The following is a 14,385-nucleotide window of genomic DNA, read 5'->3' as shown; positions in this document are numbered from 1 at the left end:
GTGTGATCCCAAATCATCTGTTTTTTAGAAATCACAAGAGGTTTTGAGAGTATGGCTAAGAAAGAGCTGCTTAGAAATCAGGGCCAGGCTCTGTCCTCATCCATCCAGTGCTGCTGATCTCTATTTTGTTAGGAGCACAAAACAGCACACACTAATGGCAAGAGTCTAGGCTAAAAATTGACTGCTGTCTTTGAAATAAAGGGTCCTGAACTCCCAGGAGAACACACCTATCATTGCATTTGTGCCACAGCAGATTTTCTCTAAGGCCTGTGCAAGAAAGCAACCCTAGGAAAAGGCTGGGGAGGGATCTATACACCACATACCAAGGGATCATACATGAAAAGCACCTGTCACAGCCCAGACATCCCTGAAGAATTTATCTTGTAGACAGCCGACTCTCAAGGACAGAGATGGCAGAGATGTGACAGAACCAGCAAATACCAAACCAAAAACCAGCCTAGAGGCGTAATGAGAGAACAGAGCTCTGGCATGGGGCTGGTGTAAGATTTGTTCCCAGAAGCTTCCTGTTAAATACCTCTGCAGCCACACTGCCTTACCCAAAGGAACAAAGTTAAACGTAAAGCTTCTCATTACACATCAGGGAATGGAGCTGTACAACACTGTAAGCTCAAAAATGGCACATGTCACATGCTCCCAGCCCATTCTATCGTCATCTATCGATTAACTCTGGGTAGCAGTCCTGAAAACTGTCCCCATTGCAAACTGGATACACTTACTGAGGAAACTATGCAAGATCAACCAAGAAAACCACAGTGGAATTTGTTATTACACACTTTTTTAGAGGAAGAAGTTGGTGTCCTAAAATTAATTTTTCTTGCTCTCCTTCCTGCTGAGAGCAAACAAATTACCTGTCAGTCATGTCCTATGTATAAAGTTTACTGACAGCTATTTTTTTTTACTTTACTCCTCTATCCATGCAGCACAACCTTCCCTGGCTTTATGCTCTGGTTTTCTCCTCTCATGATGCTGCCTCCCCATGCACCTCAATGCACTTTCAAGAGTTGATCTTCTGACTGGTCAGTCCTTATTACCTCTTTGTTTTGGACATTGCTCCTCCAGATGGTTTATCTGATGTTTTTGATGTTTGTCAGGAAGTCAGAGGTATCATTCAGGCAACCTGACCTGCAGAATCTATACATTAGGCAGGTGTCTGGACAGAGACTGAGTTTTCTCAGAAAGAAACCATTCTTTTATAAATCCACAAGTACTAGCCTCCATTGCAGAAAACAAAAAAACAAAAAGAAAAACAGAACTCTGATTATAGCACCAAAACTACATATTTTCCGTTTAGGAGAAAACCTGAAATCATATGATCCACTGATTTGAAACAGGGAAAATAAATGCATCAAAAAAGTCTGAATTTTAGAAAGGAAGATACAATGGGGAAGCAGAGAGATCTCAAAGAAAACCAACAGAAAACTGCATGACTGCAAGGAATAAAAGGCAGTGAGAGCAATGATGTAACAGAGCAAACAGCAGCAAGACAAGGCCACCTTCTGAATTTCTTAAGTGTTTTTAGAGCTCAAGGTAGACAAGTCACCTCCGTAAGCCATGACAGAAAGAGCACATAGAAATTAAGAGGAAACATGTTTTTCTTGTATTTACATAAGCACCATGATACACTGCTCAGCTGGAGACTGATAAGGAACTGTACCTTGAATTTCAAGGTAACACTTTATACCTTTAATCAGCTAGGGAAGGCAGGAACTGACAGAGTCTAATACCAGAGTCTTGGAAATAACTCTTTACTGTTTGACTTGTATGGGGCAATCTGAGGGAGCAAATACACTACTTTCTTCTGTCCCTAACATAGTCTTTCTGATGAATGTTAAATCTTTCCCAACTACAACAGTAAGCAGCACAGTAACAGTACAATTACCTGAAAAATCAGTCTTTATTTATATTTGAGAAGCAGGATTCAGGATAAAATGCTTTATTAATAGGTAAATAACATCACATTCTTGAAAACATATCCTGTACTCAAATCACTGCATAAACTTTCTCTCTGTACTCTAACATTGACACTAGAATTCAATATTTAACTACCACATCCAATGTACCTATCCAACTATGGATGTCGAATGTGTTTTCAAGCTTTGGGAATGTGTTGGAGTTTTATCTGGACACAGGCACTGCAAAGCCAAAAGCTACAGCTACTCAACAGAGATGCTCTTTGGCAGATGTTTACAGCAGCAGATCACTCCTGATGCAGTACAAGGCACACTGTTCAGCGTTGGTCACCACCTGCAGGACCAGGAGGGATTCCTCTCTCCACCTGGATTACTCCCCCCTTCACCTTGCCTTGGAGCACACCTTCCTTTCCCCAGGCCCTCCTTCTCCTCTGTTCTGAGCCCTTCAGGAGCTGTGTGGAGGTTTGCTGCTGCTCACCAGCTCAACACTCATCCTGCAAGGCTGATGCTAATGGCTTTTTTCTGCACACCAGGTGCTCTCCCAAACTGGAGCTTGCAGAACAGCTGCACCTTAGAAATACAATCATTTTTCCTCCTAGCTCCTGAGCCTGGAGAAAATGAAGCAGGCACACATTCCACATCTAATGAGTATCTTGAACCAATCCCACAGTTATTTCTGTGCTATTTCTTTCTATTCCTCCTTTTGCTTTCCCACTATATATAGCATGCATATATAAACACACACATACACACACAAATAAAGTCAGAGAAATAAGTTTACATATTTTAATGCCTATGGGAAGAACTAAATTCCTTTAGCAAGATCTCCAGCATGAACATGAACGTCACCTCCAACTCCCTCAGCAGAAAAAAATTTTCTGTCCCATTGTGCAAACAGGTTCCATCAAACCCTCTTAGCTTACAGGGAAGAAAATCCCTGAATGCCAAGTCTCAGCACAAAACATAGTAAACTGAGGTATTTCCCTGAGGTAATTTCCCACATGTACAAATATGAGTTATCATATTGTAAAGAAAAGTAAGTTTGTTTTGATTTTTTTTGTGAAAGTTGCTGTGAAGATTGTTCAGGTGTTTTTCAACTGCAAAAGAGATGGGATGTGGGGAAAAGATGCAAGAACAGAAAATAGTGCAAAAAGTCCTACCGTGAAGCTGTTGTTGACATTCTTTGTGCTGGATTCTGCTACGCTGGCATCTGTCAGATCCACCTCATCAAAAATAATGGACTGGAAAGAAAAAATTCAAGATCTTAATAAATTCTTGAATCCAATGTACAAGCAGCAGACTCAAAGGGAGTCTGCCTAGTATGCTCTGTATCACAGCCTTTTATGATCTGAAGGAAAGACATAGCACCAACAACATCAAGGACCTGGAAATCTAGTTCCATACACTCGGGATCACTCTGGCCTGTGTTCAGACAGTGAAAACAATGACTTCGTTTTTATTAAAGGATTATTTTAAATGAACACCAAATAACTGTAGGTTTTGTTCTTGTGGAAGGAGACAGTTTTATACCTAGTTGACTATCAACATACTAAACCAGATGCATAGCAGCTCTGATTTGATAAATTCTAGCCTTGCTTGTCTACTGCACTCTCTTTTCATTTGTATTCTCTTCCATCTACTGAATCAGAGTCCATTCCCTACAAACATGCACCAAAGGGAGAAAAAATGTAGAAAAACAGTATCACAGGTCCACATGATGCTTCACTTCAAAACCAAGAATTTCCAAGTGTGAGGCAAAACACAGGGATCTTCTAGTATCTACAAAGCCTGAAGACCAGTGCCTAAAGAGCTCTTTTCTCTGCTGAGGGCTGCCTCCCCGCTGACAAACATCTGCCTCCAGAGCTCCTCTACTGACTTCCTTCCTTGGCCTCACAGGTACTGTCAGGACCTTACCTTAGCAGTTTTTGCATAGTAGAGTGTTCGTCCTCGCAGCTTAAAGTATCGTCTCTTCCAGCGCTGGAAGGAGCTGGTTTGTTTCATCAGCATCCCCTCTTTTATGACAGTCTACAAAAGCATCAGAGAAGAGGGGTGAAGCACAGGTTTGAAGGCACACTTTCCGCTCCTCCAGCACACATCCATAGAGGAACTGGAGTTGGAGACCAATAACCTCAGTGCCCTCTGCTGGAAGCATTTCATAGATTCATTCAGCAAAACTGAGAAGCCTTCACAAGATAAAACTCTCATGAGCACACAACCCACACTGCAGTGCAGTTTTACCCTTGTCTTCAGTGCTATCACGATACCAAAGCAGATAAGTAACTTAAAACTGAATGAGCATTTTCAATCTGACTCAGGGAGCGTAACAGTTAAACCCAGGTCAGATTTCAGTTGCAGGTAATTGCACCTTTCATTTAATTGGCATCTGATTACCAGCACATACACACCCAGGATATCTGTCTCTACCTCCAGCTGTGCCTTGTGAACTGCATCTACTTGGTACAGAGGTGGCAAGCTGCAAGCCCAGGGGGTGAAGAGTGAAACCAGAGTAAAGAAGGTGCTATATCCAACATTAGCATTTGGTATTCTTCAGATAGTCTTGGCCCTGCCTCAGTACTCTCTGGCCAGCTGCCATTTCCCAGGCTGCCGTGCCAAAACTGTCTTCACACACTGATTTTTTTTCTTTAACTGCTTTATAACTAGACTGACACACCAGCATACACAAACTCATATGCTCATTCTTATATTGTGCATTTGTGGGAATATGGATTTAATCCACATGCGCTTTATTCAGGTTTGACTACCAACAGCTACATGAAAATAACCTCAAAAATTGCAGCTCAGAAAGACAAAAGGCAAAAAAGTTAGGGCTGAATGTCCAACCCCAAATTTCCTGATTGCAAATACTGCCTAGGAGCTACAAGCAGTGTTACGTCATGCCTTGGTACCACAAGAAACCTACTTCTCTCCCCAAAACAGTTGCAGGAACCTACTTGCTGAGAGAGCCCAACAGGATAAACATTCAGTTAAAACACGGGACACAAATAGTCTGACAATCTTGTAAGACAGGTTATTCTGTATCTTAGTGCCAGAAAAATGACACAGCTTTAACATACCAGAGGTCTCCGTGGAATTCAGGCTTGTAACAGTCAGGTGGCTGATAAGTATCAATTCACAAACAGCACCAAATTGGCAATGCCAGGCTACTACAGCACACAAAATAAATACTCTTACTGATCCACAGGGCTTAGTTCATTTTAAAACTCCTTTCCAGGGCATTAAACTTGCTTTTAAAATGCTATATATATTTCTAATGTGTGTCTTTAGTTTTTGGAACAGCTGCAGATTTTGATACGTTCCACATACACTGGCCCTTGCCAAGCTCAAAGCTTCCTCAAAAACCACTTGGAAAAAAATGCTGACTATAAGGAGAAACATCCGTCTGACAATGTATGCTTCTCTTTTGCTAGACTGAGCTATCCTCAGACTGGCCTGAGAGATCATAAGGTCTGGACCACCATGGTGAAGCCTCTACGCACAAATCAGCTGAGAAAGAGCAGGCGCCGCATTCCACCAGATCCTAAAGAGAGCTGTCGGATATAGAAGCCACTAGAATCTTCCTCCACTGTGTTGGGAAACAGAAAAAGGGGGGAGCTCCCCCGTCTCCTGGAAGAACATCATCTACCTTGGATGCTGGGCCCTGGCCAGCTCCAAGGTTGTCAAACCCCAAGCCTCAACATTTCCCAGTGGTCTGTTTCACAAAGCCACCTGAACACTGGAAGAAATAAATACCTTCCAATGGTCAGGCAAACACCAACTCAGTGTGGCTGCTTCAACTGAGAATTGCCAAACTCCACAGAACTTCCAGCAGAATGAAAACAGGGGGAAAAAAAATGCACAATTGAGGATTAAGCGCCTATGAGAAAATAGTTGTTTCCCACACCAGCTCCCCACAGATCTGAAGCAGTCACTGAAAGGCATCCTGGCACTCATTTTCACAGGACACAGCAGCAGGAATACACTCTAAGAAGCCATAAAGCATCTGGGAGTGGCTTTAGGGTTCACAAGTTAAACACACCATAGCAATACCCAGAAACAAAATGTTAAACCACCTTAGAAATGATATTACATCAATAATCCAATATTCAGACATTATCTTAGCTGAAGCTTCAGCATAAAAGAAAATGGAGTGCAAAGACTGATCAAACAGCATCCCTCACTGAAACAACCCTGAAGGCAAGGCCAGAGCTGAGGGCAGTCATCTGGAACCAGGAAAGATGCATTCATGCTCCCACTCTGCCATGGACTTTTATGAGTTCCCAAGAAAGCAATTTTCACCCTGTATGTCTCCATCCCCCATGTATCAAGTGGAACAAACAGCACTCACCAACTCTGTGAAAACCCACTAAAATATATATTTCAATCACAAGTTACTTTAACCTCCAGCACCTGAGTATCAAAGAGAAATGTAAAGTACCAGCATCCAAATTACTATGCTAAAGAAATCACACATTTCTGCAGCTCTTTTTGGAAAATGGCATATTTGGAAAGTGGCATATTTTACAGCTTAAGACAGAAACATAGAGTGATTTCTGCATTCCCTGGGAAAAAACACATATAAATAAAAAATAAAACAGAAAAAGCAGCTATTGAACTCTGCAAAGCCCTGCAGAGAGCTGAACCAAAGTCAGAGAGGAACTAATAATCCTGGGGAAGATTCCTGGGATGAAAAGCCCGAAGATATCAAGTCAGCCAGAAGGCTGATCAAAAAACAGCAACTTGCAGGAGGAGATTTCACAGTTCTGTTGCTATGCTTATTTACAGCTATGGTTAAACTGGGGTCAGCCAGAGCCCTTATACACCCCTGGCCCAAGCAGCATCACTTTAGCCAAACTCTTGCCCAGCCCACCATCACAGTAACCCTCAGCAAAACAATGCCTCTGCTTTCCCTCAGCTCCCACTGCTCCCACCTGCTCCCTCACCTCAGCTGGGCTCACTCACCTCTGCACAAGACATGCATTCCTCCATTCCTCTTTTAAACCCTCTTTTTTTTTCTTTTTTTTTTTACCAAAAGGCAACACTTGCAGAGGTCACTTTGCCCCGCTCTAAGCAGCAGTTTCTGTCATTGCCAGGCTCTATCTATAGAAAACCTCATAGCTACCCAGCTCAGACATGAAAGGCCAGAGCAGGAGCGCTCATTCTGCACACAGCAAACATGCCTCTGGTTCAGTGCTGCCCATCTCTGCACAAGAGCAGCTGGGCTATTTATAGGCACTCAGCACAGTTTGGTGGGTTTGGGCGGAAAGGGCTGGAGATAAGATCATGATGACTTTATAAAATGATGTAGACATCAGTGCCTTTCTCCTCCTCTGTTTTGACTTTACAGCCAAAGGACTTGTTACTTGCAGAGGAATGCAGCTGGAGAAAATGAACTGGGGAAAGGACTTGACTACAAAGAGACACAAATAACATAAAAGGGGGGAGATGAACAGTTACTTCTGCTCCCCAGCCTCTCCGCAGATTTTTAATTGAAGATCTACTCTGATCAAATTACTGGGCATGTAATTCATCAAGATAAAAATTAAATTGCTTCTCCCATAATGAAAAGAGAGTGTTAAATCTATTTTAAGTATCATATATTGGATCCTACAGGAAAAGCTACTGCCCTGAAACATTCTGAGGTTTAATTATGCACATCCTATCCAGGATAAATACTAAAATTGTTTGCAATGGAACTATGCAGGTTATTTTCTAGCCAGCTGAGTCCCTTTCCAGTGTGGTGTCCTGTGGCATGGCATTCCATGGGCAGATAACACTATGAAAATGAATTCTCTTCTTGTGTAAAATGATATGGTACTAGTTTCAACACTGAACCCTTTTATCATATTACACATCAGTGTAAAAAGGTATAAAAAAGGTTACTGAACAAACCAACAATTTAAAACAACACTGCACATAGAGTGTCTTAAGAAGTATGAAAAAAACAAAATTAGATAACTGAAAGGCAAGAAGGCAAGGCCTAGGGAATTTCTAACATTTTGGTATTTATCTTCGGCCTTGAAGGACAGCAACTTCCTGCAGAAAAAAAATCAGTTTATGGCAAGCAATACACAATCCTCTCCCCAGCTCATCCCTTTTCAAAACTTGACATTTAGGAAGAGCAGTAGTATGTTTTCAGATTTCTCCTGTCAAAATGGGTGTAGGGTTCAGGCCTAATCCTGAACTGACAAAAGAAAAGCTTTGCCACTGACCTCAACAGAAATGGTTTCAAACAACTCAGAGGACTTTAAAAAAAGAACTTAAAAGAGACCCTTATGCTTCACTGTTTCCCCTTCCGGCCTTGTAAGAACAAGAAGCCAAAAGATTAACAGCTGTTCAGAAAAACAGCAAGACACAGTTGTGTTTTTGGCAGCACTGCTCATGTGAAGTGTCTCTGCACTCAGTAACCCATGTCAGGAGGTCAGAGACAGCCTACACAGATTAAGTGCTTTCTACACTGATAACATGAGTGATTCTAATAAAAGTTAGAAAGGATCAGATTTCAGCTACTTTCAGATTACATCCCTTTTTCTCCTGCACATAGTACTGCTCACCAAGTGAAACACAGGAGTAGACAATCCTTTCCTGAAGCTTAAACCTATTGCCCCATTTGGAAGTAGGGCTCTTGATAAAACTGATTTCCTAATCTGGAAAACAAGCCCTATTAGCCAGACTGAGGTTGACTATCAAGCACTATTCAGCTGTCAGGCTGGCAAGTGTCCCTCGGCACAGGGAGGCTCCAAACCATGTTTGATAGACACAGAGGAAGAACAGTGCAACTTATTTCACTGCTGAGATCATAACATATTCTTAGGGGCAATTACTCAGTGCAGCACATCTAAAACAAGAATTATGCTCCACTGACACGTGTTTCCAATGCAGAAAAAGAAATAAGTACAAGGTAACAGCAAAATTATACAAAGCTATCTAAATAGCAACTAAAGAATCCCAAACTCAAAGTCCAAAGTAGCATGTGGATTTCTCTATCATGTGTCTTCAGAATGTAAAAACCTTAGGACACGTGCAGTTTTTATTTGTATGTACCACAAAACACTGATACCAAACAACAAATGATTGACTAAACAAAGCACCAAATGCAGAGAGGAGAAAACAAAATGCAAAATTAAATGCGGAACTGGGCTATATTGATAGATGCGTATTAGGCAGCTGAACCCCAGGAACCAAACAACCTCATCTAGTCACTGATTTTGAGTCAGCCATGGCAAAAAGGAGAGGAGTAGGTCTGCAGGTGCTTAAACATGGCCAGATAGTCTTGCCGTGCTAGGGCAGGTACAAATCTGAGTGCTGTACATTGTGGGCAAAATAGTTTCAGTAGCTGGTGTTATAAAAGCTCTCCGTGGTCATAAACACAAAACTAATTAATATTTCGAAATCAAATAAAACACAGTAAATCCAACAAAGAAACTACAAGAATAAATCTAACCAACCCCACAGAATAAGACATGAAATGTCAAAAGGGTAGGGGTTAACAAGCTAATCTGAGAGCAACATCCTTCCACCAGACAGTGGTCACACCCTGGAAATGAACTCCAGGAAGCTTCAAGAGGGGAAATCTGGACCAATAAAGCAATTCTGACGATGGGACACAGAGAGCTATACAGATCTATAAGGGAGCACAAGGTAATTACAAGTTGCATAGTCCTGTTTGGGAATTCTACATTAAATGCACTTTGCGCTTGAAAAAGTGAAAATTGCATTAAGATTTCTTTCACTTACATCAAAAGAGCAAGGCATTATGAGAACTCACTGTAAAAAAAGGACTCTAGAAGAAAATCAGAACTGGAATCAAATATCAAACTAGAAGCTGAGGCAGTGAGTCAGACGCCCACTAACAGAAGCCGAGCACTACAACTGATGAATGGGGTTACAATACAATAGCTTTGTACAACCACATGGGGAAGCTTGAAAAACTCTCCTAATAATCATCCTCCCAATTCTCCTCTGTTGTAACCTCCAGCCCAATGAATGAGCTGGACTTGGCACACCCAGTGAGAGACCAGGGTGGGCAATGGCTGACAGCTCTCCTACAGCCTCTCTGCAACTTCTGAGACAGCAGCATCCAGAGCAGAGCATAGAAACCTATCCATGGAGTAGCTGAGATATCACTCAGGTAAGCTCATTTTCTGGATCCGCAGTAAAATCAGGGATTGGTATCAAATAGATACTGAAAAGGTTTTAATTTGCCTTGGCACAGATAAGTGGTCAAACACTTCATTCTTCATTAGTTAGTGCTGCAGCCAATAAACAAAGAACAGGTCTTTGAACAAGCTTCTTTCAATACCAGGTTCAGCTGCTACTATTATGAACAGTTCTCCTAAAAGGGATGCAGAGTCACAGACCTAAAGTGAACAAATGCTTAAGCCTCAGGATGCCTCCCATAGGCTCCCGGCATCCTTCCCAAACACAATTATCACAAGAGGAAAACTGAGCACAAAATGCCAGTCAAACCATAGCAAAGCTGGAAGATAAGGGCTCAAACCAACCTACAGAGATAACTAAAGCCAAAAAGGTAACAGCTTACTAGCTACCTGAAAATGCTGGAGTGGATTAAAATCTTAAAGGGTACTAATTAAATGTGAACTTTATATAAACATGAAAAGTTTTTTCTACTATCTAAAATTATATATATGACTACATCCCTACCTTGGGCATTTTCCCCATACACAAAAAATGTCAAAATATGCTACCTACTGTAAAGTCTTCTGACATACACCTGTCAGAAGCTATGCACCAGCACCACTGAACCCCCGTCTGAACTCAGAAGCACACGGCTCTGCTGATGAGGCACAGCAATAGAACCTCATTTGGAATCATAGCCTGTACAGCCCAGCTTAAGTCACACTCCTATTCATTCACATTCAAAGAGACAAGTTATTACCAAAAACCACATGTCTAAGGCCCCCTATGCACTTCACCAGAGCCAGGCACTCAGCATAGTGGGCTGTCAGGGCCGTCTGACATTCAAGTACCAGGCTGAGGAGTGTGACCAGTGCGAGCACAGAACAGTGAACGTATGGGAAAGCACATGCAGAATACAGCTGCGGATCTCATCCTCACACTTACAACCACCCCAGTCTTCCCACACCGCTGAACATCATGGAGACTTTGGCCAAGTAGGAAGGAATTATCAGCAGAAAGTACCAGTAAGAAAACTTCAGAATATGGGAAAGTGAAAGTTATACCTTGAGGAAGAAAACTGAATCCTTTGCCCTTGTGTTGAGGAGGCTGAAAGAAAGACAGCTTCCTCCTACTGTGTCAGGATTGCCATCACCTCTGCTACTGAATTCTGCAAGGAGCCTTGTTTAGTAGGGACTGGTAGATGCAGAGCCAAATTCTCATCCTTTTACTCCAACTGGTATTCAAATAGGTTGAGAGCAGAAAGCAGCTTTTGGCTTTTGGCCATTTAATTAATACTTAGGTATCTTAGAATTTATTTTTATCTCATCTGTAACAACTGTTGTAATCAGATTTTCCATATTTATGTATTAAACAACCTATGCTTTTAAGTTTTTTTTTCCTGATCTATTTAACATAGCTTTTAAAGGATACTGCAAAGTTTTAATTTGTTTTTCCACTTTCCCTGTTTTAATATCCTGCAAATACCTTTGACCATGCCAAGACTTCTTGATCAGCACCAGCAACAACAAAAAAGATGAGCACAGCCCTGGGAACACCGTTTTGTTAACTTTCAGCTGAACAAAACAGGCTGGTGTGAATTCCCAGAATAGTGATTTTAATAAAACCTCAGTGATAAATCTACACATTCTAGAGAGTGCTCTGTCCTGCCCTCAGCTGAGAGCAGTTCCAAGAGCAGGCAGCTCACCCTCTCTGTTTTATCAGACACATTTCTGTTGTTCAAAGACCACTGAAGGCGGCTGTCCCATAGGGTAAGACATTATCTGGAGCTTGCACCATCTGCCTTAGTTCCCATGTCTGGGTGATTTCTTACATTTGATACAAGAAGTATGTATCTACATTTTCCCTACAGGAAACTGCAGATCTAGTGAGGAGATGCTCCTCACTAGAAAATTACATGGATAAATTTACTAAAGCTTGCAAGTCTCACATGCAATGTGCTCGATACAAGCATTATGTGATCAAGAGGGCATTTCCTTTCTCAAAATAGGCAAACCACAACATCAGAAGAATGATCAGATGTAAAACTTTTCAATTTAGCAATGAGATGGTGAGGAAACAAAAAGTTCTCCAAAACCAAATGAAGCAATCATGTACTAATCAATTGCATAATTGATTATGATAATTGAAGTGGTAACATTGTAGCTATCAAGCCAACTTTTTCTTCTCTGCATGAGAGCAGAGCAGCCAACTTTAGACCTCCTCCTCCTCCTCCATGAAAGTGCTCCCATGTCCAGGTGTGGTCCAGGGCCTGCAGACTGCAAGCTCCATACCTTGTGGAATCACTGCACTGCTGCTGCAGAGGTACAGCACTACTGAACAGGGCATGCACAATAAGCTCACTACTTTCTGAAGTGTTTTATATAAAATGTGTGAGGAGGGACCACAAACCATGGCAGATGCTGTGAAATAGCGCTGCTGCCTCAGCTATTCTGCCTGGAGAATCCAGCTACCCCTGGATGAATACCCTGCAGGGCTGCAATATCAAACAGAAGCATCTTTTGTCTTTAAGCAACACATAAATTCTTAGTGAAACAAGAAGCAAAAGAAGGTACAGTGTCTCACAGTATACTGGATTTCCTAATCAGGTAATCTGCTGATAGAAATTTCACAATTTTCATTTATAATCCTGTACTCCTCCAAAGTAATAACTCAATAGTTTTTCTGTAATGAGAGGCTTTGGGTAGAAGAAAATACTCTAAATATTTTACTTAAGTTTCATTTTTAAAACCCAAGCAATCAAACCAATACATTCAATACCTATGTTTTCTTGTCTCTAATTTTATTAGAGAGAATAATTAGTAGCCTGGAAACTTTTTAGTGATGTGGTCTAAGTAAATCCATGCTCTCAAAACATGGAAAAGTTTAATGTTAGCTCTTAAGTTCTTGGAACCTGATCTATAGTTAGAAAGAATGAGAAATGCTTCAAGTGCGTGTGGTTTTGTGCTTTGTTTTGTTGTGCAGTGGGATTTTTTAGTTTGGGTTTGTTGATTTTTGGGGTTTTTTTTAACAAGGAAGTAACAGCTGCTACTTTCATACAGCATCCAAAACTCTCCAGCAGCAAGGCAAACTTACAGTACACCAGTGGAAACAGTGCTGGGAGGCTTCCCAAATTGTGTCAGAACAGATGAATCTGAAGTATACATGAAACAGAATGTAGATTAAGGGACAGAAACATTTGTACAGCTTAAAATCCTACCTGTGTCTTGGTGCTCAAAGAAGAAACTAGTATGTTCATGCTGTTAATCCAAGAAAATTCGTGTCCTTAAACCTGTGCTCAAGAGGTTCAGTCTTAGTTCAATCACAAAAACTTCTCTTTTTCAACAGGTCTCACTCTTTTTAGGTGAAGAGTTCACAGTTTCTACCTGGATTAAAGTGTAAGCCACTACAATTCATGACACATGAAGATCCTAAAAATGTCCTCTTTCAGACAGCCTGTTAGAAGGCAGAAAAACAAAACCAGACTGACATTTTAATATGTTTTAGTAGAAGATGCCACAGATAGAACATGAATTCCTGAAAAATCCTTCCTCATTTCTTGCTTATTTCTTCTACAATGTTGCTTTACTGAAATGCTGTGATTCTTATCATAATACTTCTTTCAATACTTCTATTTCAAACTAATAAACATTTCATTTTCCTCACTCTAATATCAGGAAACCTTAAAACATTTGCCCTCCAGAAATAAAAGTAACACTTCTTTACCAATAAAATGGACATTTTATCTAACAGACAATACAAGAAGAAACAAAATGAGCTTTCTTCAGTTCCCCATGCTGCCCACCATATGTCTGAGGACTCAGCATAGTACGATCTGGAAACTTGCACAAAAATCAGGAGAAACATTTTGTTTCTCCCTGTTTTTCTGCTTTTATGCTGCAGGGTGGCTCCAAGATATCAAGGCTACTGGTCAGAAAGAGAATCACAACTTCCCACAGCAAAAAAGGCATCACCTACACGTTATACACAGCACAGAGAAGGGAAATGTGCTAGTTCGGATACTGTCAGTCTGTCCATTGCAGCATAAGGCTCAACATCAGTTCTTCCATACTGCTTTAAAAATAAAAATGAACTTGACATATCTCTGCTACTAGAGCTAGACAGCTTCCTAGAAAGTCTGGAGAGCTGCTCACTCTGTTTGCAACTCTGGTGAAATATACACTGTAAATTTGTCTTAAAAAGTTCAAAGCAATGATAGATGCTTATAAAAATGAAAATATTACAGAGAAATTGCTTGTGAAAGTAAACAGGACTTAGACTGAACTAGTCTAAACAAGAAGTTCTCCTGATGCTACCCAAG

The 14,385-nt window shown here is 41.1% G+C and overlaps 1 protein-coding gene across 8 annotated transcripts in view; it reads right to left on the bottom strand.

Moving 5' to 3' along the window:
- DGKD (diacylglycerol kinase delta) overlaps positions 1 to 14,385 on the bottom strand; it is a 59,459-nt gene that overhangs the window by 38,912 nt on the left and 6,162 nt on the right. For 6 of the 8 annotated variants that reach the window (XM_023933322.2, XM_086844483.1, XM_023933320.2 and 3 more), the window contains exons 2-3: positions 3,846 to 3,956; positions 3,092 to 3,172 (exon numbers count right to left, since the gene is read on the bottom strand). In XM_023933322.2, the coding sequence (XP_023789090.1) occupies positions 3,092 to 3,172; positions 3,846 to 3,938 (174 nt within the window). In that variant the 5' untranslated portion in view covers positions 3,939 to 3,956. Of the gene's footprint in view, positions 1 to 3,091; positions 3,173 to 3,845; positions 3,957 to 6,890; positions 7,138 to 13,284; positions 13,521 to 14,385 lie in introns of those variants that run through there. The other 2 variants (XM_023933318.2, XM_023933319.2) reach the window with 2 other exon arrangements.

This window comes from Cyanistes caeruleus, chromosome 10 (assembly GCF_971803275.1).
Source record: "Cyanistes caeruleus chromosome 10, bCyaCae1.hap1.1, whole genome shotgun sequence".
Lineage (NCBI taxonomy): Eukaryota > Metazoa > Chordata > Aves > Passeriformes > Paridae > Cyanistes > Cyanistes caeruleus.
The sequence above is the reverse complement of the archived record's forward strand: the minus strand, read 5'-3'. Positions and strand labels throughout refer to the sequence as shown.